This window comes from Stegastes partitus, unplaced genomic scaffold (genome assembly GCF_000690725.1).
Source record: "Stegastes partitus isolate 25-593 unplaced genomic scaffold, Stegastes_partitus-1.0.2 Scaffold35, whole genome shotgun sequence".
Lineage (NCBI taxonomy): Eukaryota > Metazoa > Chordata > Actinopteri > Pomacentridae > Stegastes > Stegastes partitus.
The window spans coordinates 382,553-403,616 of record NW_007577766.1 but is presented as its reverse complement, the minus strand read 5'-3'; the positions used below and the strand labels follow the sequence as shown (position 1 = coordinate 403,616).

Below are 21,064 nucleotides of genomic sequence, written 5' to 3'. Positions count from 1 at the left end.
AGAGATGCTTTTGTTGGCTCTCTCACTCTCTCTCACACACACACACCAACAGCAGCCTCTTTGTGCCTTGTGCCCAACAGCTGTGAAGTCCCCACCACCACCAGCCTCACACACACAACAACATGGTGCTTTAGACCATGTGGCCACATCACAGATGTCTGTCTCACTGCTGTACGATTTTTTTTTTTTTGTGAAGAAATGACGCTGAAAAGAGCCTTAAAGTGTAATTTTGCTTCCTGGAACTCAATTTGTTTGCACAGCAGTGTTTACCAAAACACTTCTTCCTGGTTTCAGTCATATTTAGCCTACTGGGCCATATTTGCTTACACGATATTAAATAATCGAACAATAGAGGTCACCAGAGATTTCAGTAACATAACTACTTGGAGTTTGGATGTTATCAAGCCATGCAGAAAATAACATTCCTTCTTTCCGTTGTCTCTTGGTGTATCCCTCCCTGAATGTCTTCCTTCCTCTCAGACATCTCAGGGCGTACAGCCGAAGCGGTTTAAGACGCTGCCAGAGTTGGTGTCATTGTACCTGCAGCCCAGCCAGGGTCTGGTCACCACCCTGCTTTACCCTGTGGACAGAGAGGAGACGGCCATCAGTGATGACAGGGACTATTCAGGTAACTCCAGAGCCAACAACAACACATCCGTATGGCCGCTGAAGCCTCCTCCTTCATGTGTTAACTCTCACCGTCTGTGATTGGTAGATGGAGAGGATGAGAAGCCGCCCCTCCCCCCTCGATCTGCCTCCACCTCCACTCCACCTGGACCAGACACACCCACAGACAGGTACAAAGTCCACACAAGGCCTCATTTGATTGTGTTCTGTTCACACTGATACCACAGCACAGAGAATCAAAACACAAACTACCCTGACAGCCTTCTTCACCAACATGTTAGCCATGTAGAGCAAGCCATGTTTGACACGCAGAAAAAGGGTGTCGCTTCACTGAAAGAAAGATGAAAGATTGTTGTCGAAATAAGCAGATTATCATCAGATTTAGGAAGCGCTCGTTCAGGCTCAAGCTCATTGGTACCCCCATGCACTAATATCCTCTGTCTAACACATGTGCCAACCTCTGTCAGCATAAAGAAGGTAAGCCACATCCTGCTGGAAACCACAGAGCTCACAGCCGACTGAAGGCTTTGATGAAGTGGGGGGATGTAGTTTGTATGTGCGTGTAGTTCAGATCTGTGCAGATTAATAAAGATCAGTTTCTTCACACAGACTAATGTGTGCTGTATTTGGAGAGAATTAGGAAATTGTATTGATAGATTGATATTTCTGATATTTCTTTAGCATATGAAAGTTACTTCTTCAAAGTTTTTTTTTTCTGCAAGAAACAACTTAAGCATTCGAGAACAGTAACAAAAATGTGTGTTTTGCATTTGCATGTTTAAAAATAAAGCTTGGTGCAGGAAATTTTACTTAGTTTATTTGGAAGCCACAATGTGGACCATATTAAAGGGTAGTGATTGCACAGATTTGCAGTTTCAAAAGTTTTACTAACAGAGGTTACACCAAAAGCAGTGTTTTATTTGGCCGTATTAAAAGTGGCATACGGGCTGCATGGAAAACAAAAAATTGCAAGATATTGAATAATCTGTCAGCTGTGTCTCTACAAAGGAAAGAACAACAAGAAGAAAACTGTCTGTAAAAATATAAAGGGAAGATACACTATTTTAATGTTAAGTTCAAAAAGAAATTGTGTCATGTTAAACAACCACAAAGATAGTCTGTAATGGAAATGCAAATCCTTCACAAGTTGTAGAAAAATAGTTGGTTGCCCGGGGGGGCTGATGGTGTTCGCTTGTTTAAGGGGTTGTATGTGTGTCTGTGAGTGTCAGAGTAGACATAAGTTACCGTAGAGGAAGGATGTGATTCCAAAAATCCTGACTGCACAGATGCAGTGCAGGCAGATTTACACAACCACATCTTTGCAGCTATGGCAGATATGACGTTCAAGGCAGTTCTCCATTTTTTTTTTCGGGGAAGTGATTTACTCCCTGTTTTTTACGCCTCCACACTGTGACAGCCGTGACCGGAGGCATGTTTTCAGGTTGTCTGTCCATCCCATTCTTGTGAACGTGGTATCTCCTGAATGCCAAGAAGGAATTTCTTCAAATTTCACACAAATGTTCACTTGAACTCAACAGTGAACTGATTAGAATTCGGTGGTCGAAGGTCACTGCAAACTCACAAAACACTAAAGAATTTATACGGTAATTATGACAAATATTCCACATGAATGTCTATTAGGATAAAATGACAAATTGATGGCATCTTATCTCCAAAAGGTCAACGGTCAGCTTCACTGTGACATCGTAATTTTTTGCCAAAATACTTGTCTGACCGTTATTGAATGTCGTTACGCAGAAACAGAAGGGGAGATTGTGACCATGTTTCCCATTTAGCCGGAAACTGAATTAGTGACACTAATCCTGGCTGCCTATTTTGAAACTGTGATGATTGTGAGCTGATGATAGGTGTAAAGTATTCACATTATAGAATTTATAGTTTTTTGCAGCAACATCCACATTTAAAACATTGTCTACTGTCATGGCTGCCACTTTGTGTTTTATCAGAATCAGCTTCAGTGACCAAGCATATGAGCAATATGATAAGAAGTTCACTTTTTGTTTCTCTCAATGATCTTACACACTTTTAAGTCTTCACTACATATATTATATGAGTTTGGACAGACGTGGATGTAAACTGCAGCTTGACTGGTTGGCTAAGGCCAAGCCCCAAGAAGGCAATTCATGTTTTAAGTATCAACTTAAACTTTATATACCTGTGTGTGACTTTTGACAGTAATAGCATAAAAGTAATACAGTACATCAGGTAAACAACATAAAGACAGAAGAAATGAGAATATCCATCCATTATCTATACACCGCTTAATCCTCACTAGGGTCACGAGGGGGCTGGAGTCTGTCCCAGCTGACTTATGGTGAAGGCAGGGGACACCCTGGACAGGTCGCCAGTCTATCGCAGGGCTACACTTAGAGACAGACAACTAAGCACACTCACATTCACACCATTCATGCCACTGACGATGTGTATTATTTACAATTTTAAATCACAATACGTCTGTTTTTTATTTCAATTTCCTTTGTACTTAAATCCGTAGACTGGTGTGTAGAATCACATGCATGTTGTGAAAATGGTTTAAATGCTCATAGGATTATATTTGGATTTGTTGTAGCCCTCCAGCAGCCAATGGCCTGAGCACCATCTCCCATGAGTACCTGAAGGGCAGCTACGCTTTGGACCTTGAGGCGGTCAAACAAGGAGCCTGCGCTTTGCCTCACCTCAACAAGACGCTAGTGGCCTCCTGCAAACGCCTTAATGGGTAAAGACACAGTGTATAGAGTGTGTAGAGACACATATTCCCCAGACACATACCCTATTGTCCATACATTTTCTATACAAAGCTGTTCTTCTGTGTCTGGGCTCGTCACTATACTGAAAGTCTAGTCAGGAGCCTGCAGATCGACCCACTTCCTCAACTCATCTCTTGTTTTGGTCACGATGGCTCATGTTGCACATTCAAACATTGCAATGCAAACGGAAAAAAAAACAACTGAGTCATGTCGATATTAATCATCTGTGTTCACTGTGCAGACACAATATGCACATATTCGTCTTGTAAAAATGTTTCACTGTAGAAAGGTCTAAATGAAGAGGAAGGTGTGATTTAGAGAAGGAAGCTTTGAGAAAAAGAAGTTGTCAATCTCTGTTTCCTCAAATAGGGAGGTGGATAAAGTTCTGTCTGGTCTGGAGATCCTGTCGAAAGTCTTCGATCAGCAGAGTGCATTCATGGTCTCAAAGATGATCCAACAGGTACGTCTCTTTGCCTTTTTTTGTGTGTATGCTCAACTAGAAGAGAAGCAAGCAGAGGTGTTCCTGTCTTTTTATCATCTTGCTTCCAATTTCTGTTACATATGGTGATTTGTCCTACGATACGAAACACGTGATAAGTGCTGACATATGGTTAGTTATGGAGATGTGGCGACTGCTCTTTAGTACAGATGCTGAATATTGTAATGTTTTGCTAAATCATGTAAACCTCACCAGTCTGTGTATGTTTATCTTACTCTACACTTAGAATGTCAAATCCAAGCTGTGATACAGTTACTGTTATTATTCCACGAGCTGCTGTTCATGATTTCCTCACTCTATAGCCAACAGTTAGAACCTCCGTTGTATTTGTTTGACAGCTCATTGTGTTCATTGCTCACTATGAATGTGGTGAGTCTTAGAGAGAGATTTTAAATCAGTTTCCCAGATGATGGAATATGTGACATAATGTCCTTAAGTAACAAGTAAACACTCCTGCTGGAGCCTTGTTGTGTTGTTAAGCTCCTTGTATACAGAGCAGTAAGAAGGAACAGTGATTCAGTAACAAGTTCATAAAATGTAAACAGACTAATAAAAGAGAGACTAGACCTAACTTCGGAGGACTATTGCCGACTTTAACATGCTGTGAGACCTTTTCACATGTGCGTAGAGATAACACGGACACATGTGTTGCTGTGCAGTGGGTGTCATGAGAAGAACCTTGTTTTTTTAATCCCGTATGTTATTAGGTCAGCTAAGCTAGAGCCAGTCACACTACAGTCATACATACTGTTAGTGAAACGACTTGTGTTTGTGTCTGTTTAGCGTAAGTGAGGATGTGATATTTGTAATTTTCTTCTGGTAGCTGTGTGTTATTGTAAAAGAGATGTTGTTAAGACAGGCAGAATGTCATGTTTATATTTATATTTTTAGATATAAATATTGGTTGAAAAAAAATCTAATGAACTAGACAGATGCTATCGCAGTAATATCGTTGTGATTCGTCAAGATTAAAATATGTTTTTTACATGTTGGACAGAAGGTCGGCCAAGTGCTGCCTCAACAAAATCTCTCAACTTAAAGGGTCACATTAGTTCAGTTTACTCACCAAGCAAACATGTTGTTTCATATTTGAAGAAAAACTGATTTGTTTACACATGGAAGGACCAGTTTGTGTTGGCTGGGCAGTTTTACAAGCTGCTACATATTTGTAGTTGAAGGACCAGATGAAACGCACAGTTGAGATTTCTAAAAACTTGCTGCATAAATGCCACACTTTTGCTTCCCTAAAGTCTGTCTCAATTACACCCTGATTGTCTTTTAAAAGTTTACATGGATTCTATTTTCTTTTTCCTCCATCAGTCTGTGAATCAGGGTGGAGACCAGGAGTTGGAGAACCTTGTGACCAAGCTGGCAATTCTCAAAGACCTGCTGTCTTCTATAGAGAAGAAGGTACGCACATACAGTGTATTCAATCACACTTGATCACATCTACTCCTTCCTTATTATTGTCTCTCTCTTGTATTTTTTTTTTTTGTTATTGTTTTTGTATATGCAGTCACGAACACATACGCTGTTACACACGTGGACAAAATTGTTGTCACCCCTCGGTTAAAGAAAGAAAAACCCACAGTGGTCACAGAAATAACTTGAATCTGACAAAAGTAATAATAAATAAATAAATATTCTATGAAAATTAATCAATGCAAATCAGACATTGCTTTTGAACCGTGGTTCAACAGAATTGTTAAAAAAATTAAAAATAAACTCATGAAACAGGCCTGGACAAAAATGATGGTACCCCTAGAAAAGACTGAAAATAATGTGACCATAGGGACATGTTCAATCAAGGTGTGTCCTCTCATTAGCATCACAGGTGTCTACAAACTTGTAATCAGTCAGTCGGCCTATTTATAGGGTTACAAGTAGTCACTGTGCTGTTTGGTGACATGGAGTGTACCACACTAAACATGGACCAGAGGAAGCCAAGGAAAGAGTTGTCTCAGGAGATTAGAAAGAAAATTATAGACAAGCATGTTAAAGGTAAAGGCTATGAGACTATCTCCAAGCAGCTTGATGTTCCTGTGACTACAGTTGCACATATTATTCAGAAATGTAATATCCATGAGACTGTAGCCAACCTCCCTGGACGTGGCTGCAGGAGGAAAATTGATAACAAATCCAAGAGACGGATAATACGAATGGTAACAAAAGAGCCCAGAACAACGGCTAAAGACATTAAAGGTGAACTCCAAGGTCAAGGTACATCGTTGTAAGATTGCACCATTCATTGTTGTTTGAGCCAAAGTGGACTTCATGGGACACGACCAAGGAGGACACCATTGTTGAAAACAAATCATAAAAAAGCCAGACTAGAATTTGCAAAACTGCATGTTGACAAGCCACAAAGCTTCTGGGAGAATGTCCTACGGACAGACGAGACAAAACTGGAACTTTTTGGCAAGGCACATCAGCTCTGTGTTCACAGATACAAAAATGAAGCATATCAAGAAAAGAACACTGTCCCTACTGTGGAACATGGAGGAGGCTCTGTTATGTTGTGGGGCTGCTTTGCTGTATCTGGCACAGGTTGTCTTGAATCTGTGCAGGGTACAATGAAATGTCAAGACTATCAAGGTGTTCTAGAGACAAATGTGCTGCCCAGTGTCAGAAAGCTTGGTCTCAGTCGCAGGTCATGGGTCTTGCAACAGGATAATGAGCCAAAACAAACAGCTAAAAACACCCAAGAATGGCTAAGAGGAAAACATTGGACTATTCTGAAGTGGCCTTCTATGAGCCCCGATCTAAATCCTATTGAACATCTGTGGAAGAAGCTGAAACATGCCGTCTGGAGAAGGCCCCCTTCAACCCTGAGACAACTGGAGCAGTCTGCTCATGAGGAGTGGGCCAAAATACCTGCTGAGAGGTGCAGAAGTCTCATTGACAGTTACAGAAATGGTTTGATTGCAGTGATTGCCTCAAAAGGTTGTACAACAAAATATTAAGTTAAGGGTACCATCATTTTGGTCCGGGCCTGTTTCATGAGTTTATTTTTTAAAATAATTCCATTAAACCACGGTTCAAAAGCAATGTCTGATTTTCATTGGTTAGTCATCCAGACTGTGGAAACTGAAAGCTGAAAATGCCTTCATATCTTTTTATAGCCTTCCCCTGCTTTGTAGGCATCAGTTTGACTCATGGCTGGATACCACAAGGTTTGAAGAGTTAGAGATCTTATTAGCTGGAACTGTTATCAGCTGACAACTCCTGAGGACATATCTCCCTCACAAACTCTCGCAAGTAAATGAAGGCCTGATGAGGTGATGAATTTCTGAGACTTTGCACGTAGGCAATGTTTTGCACATGCCACAATTGCTGTTAATATTTGATGGGGAGTTTTAATGTCTGTTTGCTGCTGGGATTGCATTTACCTCTGTTCACTTCAAAAATCAACATATAGAATTTGGGGTAAATACATGCATGGTTCATTTCCGCAAAGTGTTTCAAGCCACATTTTTGTCTTTTTAAAAATTTTTTTTTTATTAAAAATCATGCCTAACCCTACTTCTTTAGAATTTGCTTTTTTTCTTGATTTCAGAATACATTTTCAAAAGCTGTGTCGTGTTAATAGGTCACACTGTTTTTAGTTTGACTTCACTTGTAAGGAGGGGCTTCAGCTGGCTCTGGAGGAAATGGCCTCAGTGCAGTGAAGCTACAAGTCCGGACGCATGTAATGATACTGACTCCACCTTCTCTGCTCCTGTTAGTTCACATCCAGGAAATTGGAAACCATTTTTCTTTGTTGACACCAACACTGAGACTGAAAACATTACAGTTTATCTTAATGTGTTAGTGCGTCATTTCTTTTGTATGTGTGTTTTGGTGTCTCTCTTTCCCCTCTTTCATTTTTTTCTTGCTCTTTCTGTTAACTGTTTCTCCTTATGCCTCTCTCCTTCTTTGTCCCCTCAGGCTCTGAAAGCTCTACAGGACATGAGCCTGTCCTCTCCGTGCTCCCCTCCTCCTCTCTCCATGCGTCACAGCAAAGCCATTCCTGTGCAGGCCTTCGAGGTACACACCTACATCCGCGCACATGCCACCCACACACATGCACACACACACATGCACACACACACACGCACACACACATACTTCATTCGTGGGTGTCCGTCTGGAGGCGATACAGGTCAGTGTTGCAGCAGTAGTGATCATATTATCTTTTCCTAACTTTTGACCTTTACATGATCAGCTAAAGAAGGAAATTCTGTTTTACCCCTTATTTAATCTGTAAACAGTGACGTGAGAAGTATCTGTGTTTTAACTGAGCAGAAGGAACCCATATTTATTAAGACAATCACTGGCCTCTCAGCCAAATTGCCCCCTGGGGGATACTAAAGCTTGTCATAGCTCTCTGTTGTCAATCTGGGTATGCACCAGTCTTTGTGTCAAAGTCTTAATTCTTTCATGTTTCCTGTTTATTTTACAGAACAAGGAATCATTTTTCCTGATATGTTCTTAGTCTGAAGGAAAACATGAGATTTGTTGTGCTGCAACACCTCCAGATTTACTTTTAAAATGTTACTGTCAAGGAATAGTGATTTTGTGTCCTGGTTGACACAAAACGTACAGTAGAGCAGACTCAAGAGTCTTTTATCCCTCAACACTCTGCTGGCAGTTTGTCAGCATTGCTGATGTAAGACCAAAGGAATGTTTGTAATGCATTTCCTTTAGCATCATCAGTGACGTTCTAATGATATTTGTCACATCTGGCGTATCTTTCCATGCAGAATACGCATACATTCTGTGGTTACATCCTTTCAGTAGCTTCCTGTTGCACAGAAACTGAAGTGTTGTTACGATGAGGAGGTGTGGCACCTGATTCGCCCACTGACATACAGACAGACCCTATCACTGTTTACACGTGGTGACTCAAAGTAAGAGTCACCGTCTGCTTTCTGGTGAAAGATAAAAAAAAGAACTGCTTTCTGGTGAAACCTCTTTTCTTCTGAGAAATCTTTTGTCCAATGTTTTTGAGCAAAAGCCCAGTGGATTCATAAAGGTCCACTTTCAAAATCTGCCGCATATAACAGACATAGGTTCAACACAATGTTAATGTCATAGAAGCAACATGTTTGTTTTGTATGTGATAACAGTGGAGGGAGAAAGTGTTGACTCTTTCACTGCTTTCTTGATGGGGACCCCTGGTGGTGCAAAGTCTTGAAATGAGCTCTGTAGACACAAATATGTGTACAAATATGTGTTAAATCCTTTTCACGTGGTCCGTTTCAGGTGAAGCTTGATGTTTACCTGGCAGAGCTGACAAAGATAGGAAAGAGTCAGAAGTACACTTTGTCTGTGGATGTGGAGGGAGGACGGCTCGTAGTGATGAAGAAGGTGAAGGACAATCAGGAGGACTGGACCACCTTCACACATGACAAAAGTGAGAATTACACACTTTTTTACACAGAAAAACTTTATTTTCTGAACTGTAAGATTAGGTATCAGGAACATAAACAGAAACGTGAGTAAAGCCAAGCAGATAGTGACTCATCTCATCTTGTCATCATTTATATAAAATAAGTAAGAAGATGACAGCCTAAGCAGTAGTGCATGTTCTTCAATCATTTTATTTTCTGTGTGAAATAAGACTCCTGCTTGTTTACTTCATGGTTAATGTTGTATGAAATGATAGCATGCTAACTTTTTATATTTAATAATGAGTACACTTTTGAATGCTTCCCACCATTAAACCAGTTTAAATGTATCTGAACTGCAAGAGGTTGACTGTATATGTGGATCTAAACCCGTGGGAACATAAAATTCGTGATATCTTATGAAGATGCAGACCAAACAATATGAATAGGTCTCATATGGTGAAATTTCTTTTTTTTTTTGTGTTGGGGTTGGTTTAAACTTGGAGCTGTAAAATAAAAGTTCTGAAGATGTTTAGTTAGTTTGGAGCCCTGTGTGGACTTCTGTGTGGCATGAGCGTTGTTTGGTAAACGGCTATGTATACAGTGATGTATGGAGTGGCTCTAACTTGGCTCCTTGCCAATGGAAAAGCAAAACAGGTTCTTAGAAGGTGCGAGATTTTAACCAACTAAGCACTGGCACTAGCACTAGCAATGAACTAGCACCTGGTTCTTCTTGGTGGGAAAACTGCCAAAACCAGATGTTATACAGTTTTGATGAAAAGAATCAGCTTTGCTGTATTTTGAGGTGAAAAATTAAGACACGTTATTGGAACATGCAAATCTTTTGCTGAAAGAGGGTATAATATGGGGCCTTTAATGCCCACTTTGACAACTTATGATATACCTTTGACAAGTCATATTTTTGTGTTTCTTTTTTCTCCTTTTTGACTCTAAATTTTTTTTTACTAAGTTTCTCTTTTACATTAGCTTAATGTTTGTTCCCTGAATTTATCTGTAATGCCCTTCTATTACCCTCTGTCTCCCATCTGTCTGTCTATTTGTCCGTCTTTCTCAGTACGTCAGCTGATCAAGTCTCAGCGGGTGCAGAATAAACTGGGCATTGTGTTTGAGAAGGAAAAGGATAAGAGCCAGAGGAAAGACTTCATCTTTGCTAGTGCCAAAGTCTGTACACACAACACTCACACACACAAAAACTCTCAAACATAATTTGTACAAAACCCGATCTTTTACTGTTACTCAGCTGTTTGAACGACACCCTGCAAACATTACAGTGAACACGCATGTTTACAAACCCACAGATAAACCTATTCTATGAATTCGATTTCTACTGAGACTTTCTCTGTCCTGTCAGTCATCAGCTCTCACTTTCGTAAATAAGAGAGCTGTTAAGAAATAAACTCAAATGTACATTATATACACATTTAAAATTTTCTAAAGTGCTTAAAAATAACATGTTTTTGTGTCAACTTCCACTCAGCGTGTGTGTGTTTGTTTGTTTCAGAAGCGGGAGGCGTTCTGCCAGCTGCTGCAACTGATGAAGAACAAACATTCCAACCAGGACGAGCCAGACATGATTTCCATCTTTATAGGCACCTGGAATATGGGTTAGACACACGTATACATTGTGTAACACAGCCTGCGTTAATGTCAACACATACCGACTAATTAAATGTTTACACATTCCTGCATGTATTTCCAGAGGGTGACATATTTGATGAGAATGTCTTGCATATATCTGTCTTTGTCTTTAGGCTCAGTGCCTTCGCCGAAGTCTGTTGCTTCGTGGGTGTTGTGTCGAGGTCTTGGCAAAACTCTGGATGAGATGACTGTCACCATCCCACATGACCTGTATGTGTTTGGAACCCAGGAAAACTCGGTGTGTGATCGGGAGTGGGTGGAGTCGCTACGTGCCATGTTAAAAGAACAGACAGAGCTGGATTATAAGCCGGTAAGGAAAGAAGGTGGAAACAAAGATTCCATCACCATTAAACTGATTGCATTAGCATTGTATTTGTGGTAATGGCGCTTGCTCACACCTACCAAATCTATTTAAGTCACTTATGTTCGAGACAGTGAAGAAAGAAGGTCTATTTTTGTATGATGTGAATGCAGAAATGAAGACTCTAGGTTCCTCATTGCCAGTGCCTCTTGTCTGTAGATCGCAGTGCAGACTCTGTGGAACATAAAAATTGCTGTGTTGGTGAAACCTGAACATGAGAACCGGATCAGCCACGTAGGGATGTCCAGTGTCAAGACAGGCATCGCTAACACACTGGGTAACAACAGTACTCTGTATTCAGTCTTTCTTCGTTCCAGCAGTCGAATTACAGCACAATCAAACCCTCTTTTTTCTTTAAACAGTAGGCTAACTCATGGGGTAATCATAATTTTGCATCTCTTGTGGTCACACTATGATGAAAAATTTTGTCTTGAATGAACCAGAAGACATCTTTTATCTGTTATTAAACTTTGTTAACCTTCAAAATAACTGCAACTTTGTAAGAAAGGAAAATTAGGTTTTTCCTCATCATAGCAAACTGAAGGTTTTTGTCTTAGATGTGAATGTGATTTTATTATTAAAGTAGATTAAATATTTTGTATGTTCTTTTTCTAAAATGTATTGTTATATAAAGTAATGCTTGCCTTTGGTCAAAAACTCTAAATTGCCGCTAGATATTGACTGAATGTTTGTTTTGTTGGTGTTCTAGGTAACAAAGGAGCAGTGGGGGTGTCTTTCATGTTTAACGGAACATCTTTTGGCTTTGTGAATTGTCACTTGACATCAGGGAATGAGAAGATTGCCAGGTACAGTCCTCCAAGCACACTGTTTATGGCTATTTACACTAGAATATACAGGAGAGGCAGAGGGAGTTTGACTTCTCCTTTATTAAGGCATGATCTCCCATGAAAACATAATTTGTGAAATTCTGGGGAGTCTCCAAAATATTAAACTGTTTTTGTCATGTATTTCATTTTTTTGTATTTTCACAATGGATCTTTGTTAAACTGGGCTGTTGATAATGTATGATTAATACATGAGGTTGATTCATCACTAATTCACTTTAATGAAGTTACAGCCATGTGCACTATTCATGGATTACCATTAAAGAGTGGCAGCGCAGTATTATAAACTGCACAGTGCACTACTGTATGTAATGGTGCTGAACAATATCTTTTTATGAATATTTTTATTAATAGGAATAATGATAAATAATAGTTTAGTCAAGTGCTTCATAAATGTATCTGTAGTTTGTTGCTATTATACGTCTCACACTCATCCAGGTCAAAGACTTTCCATATCAAGATTTTATCTTGTTACTACTTTTGAAACCAATAGACAGCAGTTTTACTTTGTGGAAACTAAATGTTCATCCTTTTTGGTTTGTGATGATGTATGCTTCTCATGCTTAAGAAAACATCAAACACACAGAAACGCTCATTACCTTTGATACAAACTTCCAGGAGGAACCAGAACTACCTTGATATCCTGCGGCTGCTGTCACTAGGAGACAAACAGCTGAGCTCCTTTGACATATCGCTGCGCTTCACACACCTCTTTTGGCTGGGAGACCTCAACTACAGGCTGGATATGGACATACAGGTGAAGCTGAACGAACACAACCAACCACAGAACAATAACATGCAGCAAATTTAAATAAAAACCTAAATTTCTTTCTTTTCCTTTTTTTGTGCGTCTGTGTATGCAGGAGATTTTAAACTATATTAACAGGAAGGAATTTGAGCCCCTGCTGAAGGTAGACCAGCTCAACCTGGAGAGGGAGAAGAATAAAGTGTTTTTACGCTTTGGTTAGTATGTCTTACCCAGAAGTGGTTACCTCCTCTACTTGAAATATTCACGAGTTGGAGCAGGATTTGTTTAAATGTAGGGAAGTAATAATTAATAATGATAAAATCTAACAGAAGGATTCACACCATAAAACAGAGTTTTAGTGGTCTCATAAATGCTATTGAAGTGATGACTCACACTTCCCAACAGCACCTTCTCATCGCAGTTGTTCTTCCGCTGAATAGTTCACCAAAACCACAGGTTTTCTTTATAAGAACAGGAAAACCAGACAGAAAGGCAGCAGTTGCAGAAAGACTCAGGTTAACCATTGTGAGTTGTCTTTTAAAGTATTGTTTTATGTTAATGAAACACATTGTGGTGTGAAATAATCAAAAATAAGACTATGATGAGCTTAAATCACTTCGTTCTAGTGTTTCTCAAAAGTAACACTTCCTTATTAACACCGCAGGTTTATACAATTTTTTAGTTTTTTTTTGCTGAAGATCAGCCTTTCTGCCACCTGAGGAACTCTGACAGCTTTCTCTTGCATCCATGTCATATGATACTTGCTTAAATACCAGCTGATGATTGGGGAAAATTGCTCTCATCAGCTACTGTGTGACACAAATACTGTGAATGTATCAGCCAAAGCAGCGAATACCAGCCAACCAATCAGCCAGCTCTGATTACAAAAAGCATCTCCAGCATGAATGCAGTTGATCTGACTCTGATATCATGGCACACAGAGTGTGATATTATAATGTGTTAATTCAGATATAAAATGCTATATTTGGAGCCTTTACAAAAATAAATGTGCCTTTTTGCTTGCAGCGGAGGAAGAGATCTCGTTCCCACCCACCTACCGGTATGAACGAGGCTCGAGAGACACGTACGTCTGGCAGAAGCAGAAGGCCACAGGGGTAAGTTTACAAATGTAATCACAGATAGACTTGCTCCTAGTCATTTCTGACAAGTGCTTCCTCTTTTTGTGAGTCATCCTGATAATTCTGCTATGTCTTCTACTTTTCTGTCTGTCCCAGATGAGGACTAATGTTCCATCCTGGTGTGACAGGATCCTGTGGAAGTCATACCCAGAAACACACATTGTCTGCAACTCCTATGGTGAGACCATGAGAAGAACATTTTTAAATTCATTGCAGCAGAGGTCATTGTTATAATTCTAGCCACAGTGTATAGTGGCTGATTTCACCTCAACATGTCTATTGGTTTTATAAGGCAGTTAATATTTGTTTGATTAGTAATTGATCAGCAAGTAGACTGAAAAAATGCTCTCTTTTACCAGGCTGTACAGATGATATAGTGACCAGTGATCATTCCCCTGTCTTTGCTACGTTTGAGGTGGGCGTGACCTCCCAGTTTGTCTCCAAGAAAGGTATTCGTGGATTAACTTTCACTTCTTCCTGTCAGTCGCTCTCCTTCAGTTCTTGCTCCTTTGCTCACAAGATTTAGAACTTGTGTGCTTTTATAATTAACCCTCCAAACCCATGGCCGGGTTTGAAAGGGATGTCATCTTTAAAAAAAACGAAACAAAACCTGACAGAATTATGTCTTTTATCATAACTGCAAATTGTATAAACACAAAGAATCGTCACATTTTCAACTTTCCAGCAGTCCTTCAGCTGCTCATCTGTTGCTCGCTGTTCTATCAAAAAACTTGACCAGATGTAAAAATTGAGATAGTTTATCAAAATCACTTCATTTTACATGTTTTATTTAAAACAGTCAAAAGGAAATCATTTGCAATTACCAATTTATGTAAAAAAAAACAAACAAAATATTTAGTGCTCCTTGGCACAACCATGAAGCCATCAGTGTCTCAGCTGCATTCAACAGGACCGTGAAATTTAAGGATTTATCCAGAGCAGATAGGTGATAAATATGGAATCAAATTAAAAATCTAAGTAGTACAATATTTATGTAATGTAGGGTTATTATTTCTTTCAGCATTGATAATCCCTGTCACAGATTGGAAAATATTGTACACGTCGATTCCAAGTTTTTATAGTTTTGTCAAATGAGTTCATTTTTGTATTTTTTATATGATTTATGGCATTACAGCTTTGTCATACTGCACAAAACACATTTTTAGATTCTCTCAACTTCATACATGGTTGTGTTGTTTCCATAGAGATGCATGACTTTATATTTCAGTGAAAAATCAGTCCACAGTGAGTATACAACACTGATTCAGAGGCCTAATACCAGTTAAGTGCACAATGTTTTATCTTCACACTGACAAACTGTTACATGTTTGAATGCACTCCATACTCTGATCTGTTTTTCTCTCTTTCTACCCCTCTTTACCTTCGTCTTTTATCCCTGACTGTCCACCTTGTTTTGGTGCAGGTCTGCCAAAGTCTTCAGAGCAGGCCTACATTGAGTTTGAGAGCATCGAGGCCATAGTGAAGACAGCAAGCAGGACCAAGTTCTTCATCGAATTCTACTCCACTTGTCTGGAAGGTGAGATTGACACGCCTGCACCTCTGCAGTGACTCATTCACAAACACAGACGTAACAGATGTACTAAAGTCAGACAGAAACCACCAGGCGGAACAGTGCAGACGTAGTTCTTGTAAGGCCAAATGAATATAATAAATGTGTCTGCTTCTTTTTGTATCTGTCTCCCTCCCTCCCTCCCTATCTCAGGCAGTCAGTATACCTTTAAGCTAGAATCCATGTTTGACCTGTGCTGCATCCCCACCTGAATGAAATGCATTAGAAACATCTCCCTCTTTGTCCCTTTCTCCCTCCCACCTCTCCGTCCCACCTCGCTCCCTTTGTCCTTTCTCCCATCACCCGACCCTGCTCTTCTGTCTCTTTCTTTTTCATCTGTAGAGTTTAAGAAAAGTTATGAAAACGACAGTCAGAGCAGCGACAACGTCAACTTTCTGCGTGTGGGCTGGTCCAACAAGCAGCTAACAACGCTGAAACCTCTTCTGTCAGAGATTGAGTACCTGCAGGACCAACATCTGTTACTAACAGTGAAATCACTAGATGGATACGAGTCTTACGGTATGAAGACGTGTTCAAGTTTGTGAGGCAACTGTGTGGTTCTTTGAAGTTGATAAAGTAATTGAATCTCTTGTGGTTTGTTAAACAACCATGTGTGTGTTTTGTTTCTCATGCTAGGAGAGTGTGTGTTGGCTCTGAAGTCGATGATTGGCAGCACAGCGCAGCAGTTCCACACCTACCTGTCGCACCGTGGAGAGGAAACAGGAAATATCAGGGGGTCCATGAGGGTCAGAGTCCCATCTGAAAGGATGGGAACCAGGGAGAGACTGTATGGTAATGCACTAAATATAAAACACTTTGTGGGATAGTGTAGTGAACTGTCAGACAGACAAGAAACCTGAGTAGGAAAATAAACAAAAAACAATTCCTTAAAGAGCAAAAAGAAAAAGAGATGATCTAAGTGAAGGCTTTTAATTTTTAAGAAATTGCAGACATGAATTGTCAAAATAATGGTGTTTGACATTCGTAAGTGCCTCATGTTTAATTTGAAAACCGTTTTTATTGTTGTATTTCAGAGTGGATCAGTGTGGACAAGGATGAGACAGGTGGACCTAAAGGGAAATCCACTATGGTGTCCAGGGTTGGACATGAGTATGTGAAGTCAGTACATTTCTCACTCTTTTCATTTTGCAAATGCAAAAAGTTAAATGTATTCAAATACCTTATCCTGCAATGTACACACACAAAACATTTTATCTACTCACAGACGATGTGAATAACACTGATTATCTCAAAGCAATAGTGCATGTTAAGGTCTGGGATGCATTAAATCAGAGCTCCAGACTGCGACCATTTTTTGAGAGTGTGTGAGCTGAAATTTCAGCTGGTCACATTTGTGTGAGCGCATGATGATCACTAAGCTGTTTTGATGTCACTGTAACTGGCGCAGGCACCTACTGTGTTAACTACAGTGGTGGAAAGTAGCATTTTAATAACTTGATGGACTGTGGTAGTTACACTTAAAAATGCGGCCTTCTAATGAAATGTGGAGTGCGGTTGCAGTCGCTGTTTTCTATGAGCGGAACAACGCATGTAGGCGCTCTCCGCATTGTACAAAAAAAATTCCTCTGTGTCGTTTCGGACAAATCTGACACTAGAACACGCCAGTTTAACACTTTTCAAAGCATTTTTCGGTCACACACCTGTCTGAACACACCGCGGCCACCAAGCAGAAGCTACCACAGCCTGTAGTGTGGAGCGTTGAGGGAACATCTGTAAGTTGTATTGTCTATCGACAAGCAGATGTTCAGATAGATAGATAGATAGATAGATAGATATTTGTCATGTGTGCAGCATAAAAAATAGCAGTTTACCACCATGCAATGAAACTGTCTTGTTTGCACACTCCCATGTATACATATTAAAAAATATCAATATAAAATCAAATTAATAACAATAGAAATGATAAAATAAAAAGAGAGAGAAACTAAGGTGCATATTTATCTATTTAAATATAGCAGCATCAGTGAGATGTATGATGTAGCAGCAAATATATATATTTAAAGTGCAAGTGATGTGTTTTGCCTGTGACAAGGTGGGAGGTGCGACCAAATAAGGAAGTTGGTTGCACTGGTGCTACCAGTGAAAAAGTTAGTCTGGAGCCCTGCATTACATGATAAGTCAAGTCTTCTAGTCCACGTGTTGGATGCAGGATAAAAGGGCAGGTGTAAATGCTCAAAACAACTTTGACAAAGGCCAGAGGATTGTGTCACAGCATCTCTGAAATGTTACGGCTTGCTGGTTGCTCGAGGTCAGCAGTGGAAAACATGATCCGGATTATCACAAACAATATTCAGCATTTTTCCAGTTACTGGTGTCACTATTTTCAGCTGCCTCTGTTTATCTGTCATCTCCACTCTGTGGTCTCGCGTAATTCCCCACCCACAACACTGTCTGATTGGGGACACCTCCCGAGCCAATCAACACGGAAGAATAAATGTTGAAACGTTATCTTGTGATTAAACATATTAAAAACATTAACAAAGTGGGCATTTCTGTGAGGCTTTGTGTTGGAGTTTGTGTAATTCTAAATTCTGACACCAGGATTTGCATTTCTACTGCAATAGTGTATCAGTACCAAATGTCGTATATCTGTTTCCTTATTTGCGAATAATCAGTATTGGTATCTGCCCTTAAAACAACACATCGGTTGGTCTCTACCTATCAAAGCCAAAGTCCAAGGAGAGACAAGGCACAAACTGGTGACAAGGCGTCGGGAGATGTGTTAGAACAAGTTTGATAAGTGGTGGCTCCAACTTGGAACTTACAGGACAACTGCTGCCAATATCTTAGTGCCAAATACCACAGGGCACCTTCAGAGGACCAGCAGCATATTAGGCAGGGGTGGTCATTATGTTTTGGCTCATCAGTGCATACTCTGTCTATATTCACATCATAATGTATACAACCATAATCCAAGGTAAGATGATGAAGTACCGCAAACTTGTTTAGGGAGTGTGCTTGAATTTGTTTTTGCACAGTATAATCCAATCAGTTTGGGTTACAATGTATTTGTATTTATAACTATGTGTTCATGTGTGAAACTTCGTCTCATTTCTCTTTTTTTCCCCCCATTTTTCATTTTTCAAACTCGCCATCTAATTTGTACAATTTAATACAGCAGAAACATTATTGTCATGTGTTCAAAAAAATAATCGTAGTAGTCAACATTTTATGTGATTAGTGAAAAAGGCTTAAGTCAACAGCTGTGGAGATTTTTTCTGCCCCCCACTGTCAAATGACGGAAACAGCAGAAACGTCATCAAACTGAGCAAATGAAACCTCTGTAATAGTCAAAGTGGCAACTAGAACCAGTATGTTTTTAAAAAAATAATAATTTAACTATCTTTTAAAGTACTCCTGTGTATTTTAGACTTTTTGATCTGTGTTTTGAAAATGTTAAAAATGGAAAGTATCTAGATTCAAAGTCTGTTTGCCATTTGACTGATGATGACCCATGATGATTGACATGTTGTGTTTTGTTATTTTTTTAAGCCCTATTAAATTTTGAGAGTTTAAAATGCTACACAGAAACTCTCCTTTTTTTTCTTTCTTTTTACCTTTTTTTTTGATTCTGACAAGTTCACACACTTTCTGACTTCTCTGTTTGGTCCCACCTGCTCACTTGCCATGTTTTGTGATGCAGGCCATCTGCGGTGCGTAAACAGCTTGGAGAGCTGGGAAAGCTCAGTGAGGAGGGAGAAAGGAGCATCAAGGAGGACACTGCTGCAAGGTACACTCATACTTTGTGTACATGCCTAACCACACAAAAAAGGCAACCATTTGAGCACTTTGTTAATGTGAAAAGATCAAAATAGAGCATGCTTACCCAACAAAAAGTGACACTAAATAAATAAAAAGTCAAGCCTTCAACCACCTGCTCTGTTTTTGTGTCTGTTGTGAAGACCTAAACAGGACACAGCAGACGGTGATCCGTCGATCTGCAAGAACAGCTACAATAATCCCGCCTACTACATCCTGGAGGGCGTTCCCAACCAGTCAGCTGCAGCTCTTTCACCTGAGCTTCTCCCATCTCCTACCTCAGCAAACCCCCAGGCAGCTAAAGCCCCTCCTCCCTCAGCTGGAGCTCGAACCAAACCCCCCTGTACGACCTCAGCGGCCTCCCACCCGCGCAGACCCATGACAGGACACCCGGTCCGTGCCATTAGCGAGGAGGGATCCTCGGAAGACGACGGAGGTGCTGGTGTGGCAGGGGCACAGGGAGGAGGCGTCGGAGGAATAACTGTTGGAAGCACACTGAATAGACCACCTCCTGACTTTCCACCACCTCCTCTCCCTAAAGGAGCACTGGAGATGGTTGCAGAGGCCCCCTTTACAAAACCTCGGCCTCTTTACCCAGACCTGGCTGAGGTCAGAATCCCAGCAGCCGGCCCCAGCGCCCCGCTTCCCCTCGGGGAGGGTTTTAGGCGAGGAGGAGTTGGAGGAGTCGGAGCAGGAGCGCTGGACGACCAGTCGTGTTCTGTGCTCCAGATGGCAAAGACACTGAGTGAGAGTGAGTTTCCTGGACAGCCTCCACGCGCTCCTTCAGCTCCACCACCTCTCAGAGGGCAGCCGATGGGGTTAGGTCTGGATGCCTGCCGCACCTTCCCGCCCAGAAATCCCATCACAGAGAGTATCGCAGAGGACATGCCAGAGGAGGTGAGCGTTTCGTTTGAATTCATTTAGTTCAGCGGCTTATTCAGCAACATTTTTTAATATAATGCACTTGTTTTGGCAGCTACACTGACTGAAGCTGTGACTTTTTGGGGTTGTTTTGAGAATTTTCTTTCAGGTCATCAAACAGAAGCTGTCTTTATTTTGGACATGAGTTATGAGGCTTTTTGCCGAGCAATTTACTTAATGCCTCCACCGTTCACACAGCTGTCTATAAGAGGCTACCACAGGATAGGTGTCTCTGTGTTTTCTAGTTTAGGGGCCTTCTTCTTGGGGCACTCGGGAGCTCTCGCATTTAGTATCTTTTACTGTCTGTGGTTGGCATATATTGTGTGGCAGCTGTTATAAGCTAACATGTTTCTAAGGCTGTTTTTTACTTGATTCTGCATTTCTATCCATTCCTGCAGGCACTTTGGGGCAGCAGTAGTTCATCTTTGTCTGTGGGGGAATCTTCAGTGGGGGAGTGGCTGCAGAGACTGGGGCTGGAGAGGTATGAGCAGGGGCTTCTACACAACGGCTGGGACGACCTGGAGTTCCTAAGGTACATGCAGTCACACACGCAGACTGTTACGATAATGGTATAGTAAGAAAATAAGATACAGGGATTATGTGAAATGAAGAGAATTAACAGAAAAATCTCCAACTTTGGTGCAGAATGACTGACAGTCTGAGCTCCTGCAAGTATACTGAGTCTGTGGAATTACACACTTATTTTCAGTTTCCTGTTTCTGTTAAAGTACTGATCACTGTTATACTCTGCTTTTTTAAATCTGTTGTTAAGGCATGT

At 40.5% G+C, this 21,064-nt stretch overlaps 1 protein-coding gene across 1 annotated transcript in view; it reads left to right on the top strand.

Moving 5' to 3' along the window:
• inppl1a (inositol polyphosphate phosphatase-like 1a) overlaps nucleotides 1-21,064 on the top strand; it is a 35,977-nt gene that overhangs the window by 11,269 nt on the left and 3,644 nt on the right. Inside the window, exons 3-26 of the mRNA XM_008301410.1 lie at nucleotides 481-628; nucleotides 716-797; nucleotides 3,218-3,364; nucleotides 3,765-3,855; nucleotides 5,215-5,304; nucleotides 7,822-7,920; nucleotides 9,139-9,289; nucleotides 10,339-10,445; nucleotides 10,786-10,888; nucleotides 11,036-11,232; nucleotides 11,443-11,560; nucleotides 11,993-12,089; nucleotides 12,747-12,885; nucleotides 12,992-13,091; nucleotides 13,903-13,991; nucleotides 14,112-14,193; nucleotides 14,375-14,464; nucleotides 15,439-15,552; nucleotides 15,928-16,104; nucleotides 16,222-16,377; nucleotides 16,620-16,704; nucleotides 19,250-19,336; nucleotides 19,509-20,262; nucleotides 20,685-20,818. Of these exons, the coding sequence (XP_008299632.1) occupies nucleotides 481-628; nucleotides 716-797; nucleotides 3,218-3,364; nucleotides 3,765-3,855; nucleotides 5,215-5,304; nucleotides 7,822-7,920; nucleotides 9,139-9,289; nucleotides 10,339-10,445; nucleotides 10,786-10,888; nucleotides 11,036-11,232; nucleotides 11,443-11,560; nucleotides 11,993-12,089; nucleotides 12,747-12,885; nucleotides 12,992-13,091; nucleotides 13,903-13,991; nucleotides 14,112-14,193; nucleotides 14,375-14,464; nucleotides 15,439-15,552; nucleotides 15,928-16,104; nucleotides 16,222-16,377; nucleotides 16,620-16,704; nucleotides 19,250-19,336; nucleotides 19,509-20,262; nucleotides 20,685-20,818 (3,437 nt within the window). The remainder of the gene's footprint in view (nucleotides 1-480; nucleotides 629-715; nucleotides 798-3,217; nucleotides 3,365-3,764; nucleotides 3,856-5,214; nucleotides 5,305-7,821; nucleotides 7,921-9,138; nucleotides 9,290-10,338; nucleotides 10,446-10,785; nucleotides 10,889-11,035; nucleotides 11,233-11,442; nucleotides 11,561-11,992; nucleotides 12,090-12,746; nucleotides 12,886-12,991; nucleotides 13,092-13,902; nucleotides 13,992-14,111; nucleotides 14,194-14,374; nucleotides 14,465-15,438; nucleotides 15,553-15,927; nucleotides 16,105-16,221; nucleotides 16,378-16,619; nucleotides 16,705-19,249; nucleotides 19,337-19,508; nucleotides 20,263-20,684; nucleotides 20,819-21,064) is intronic.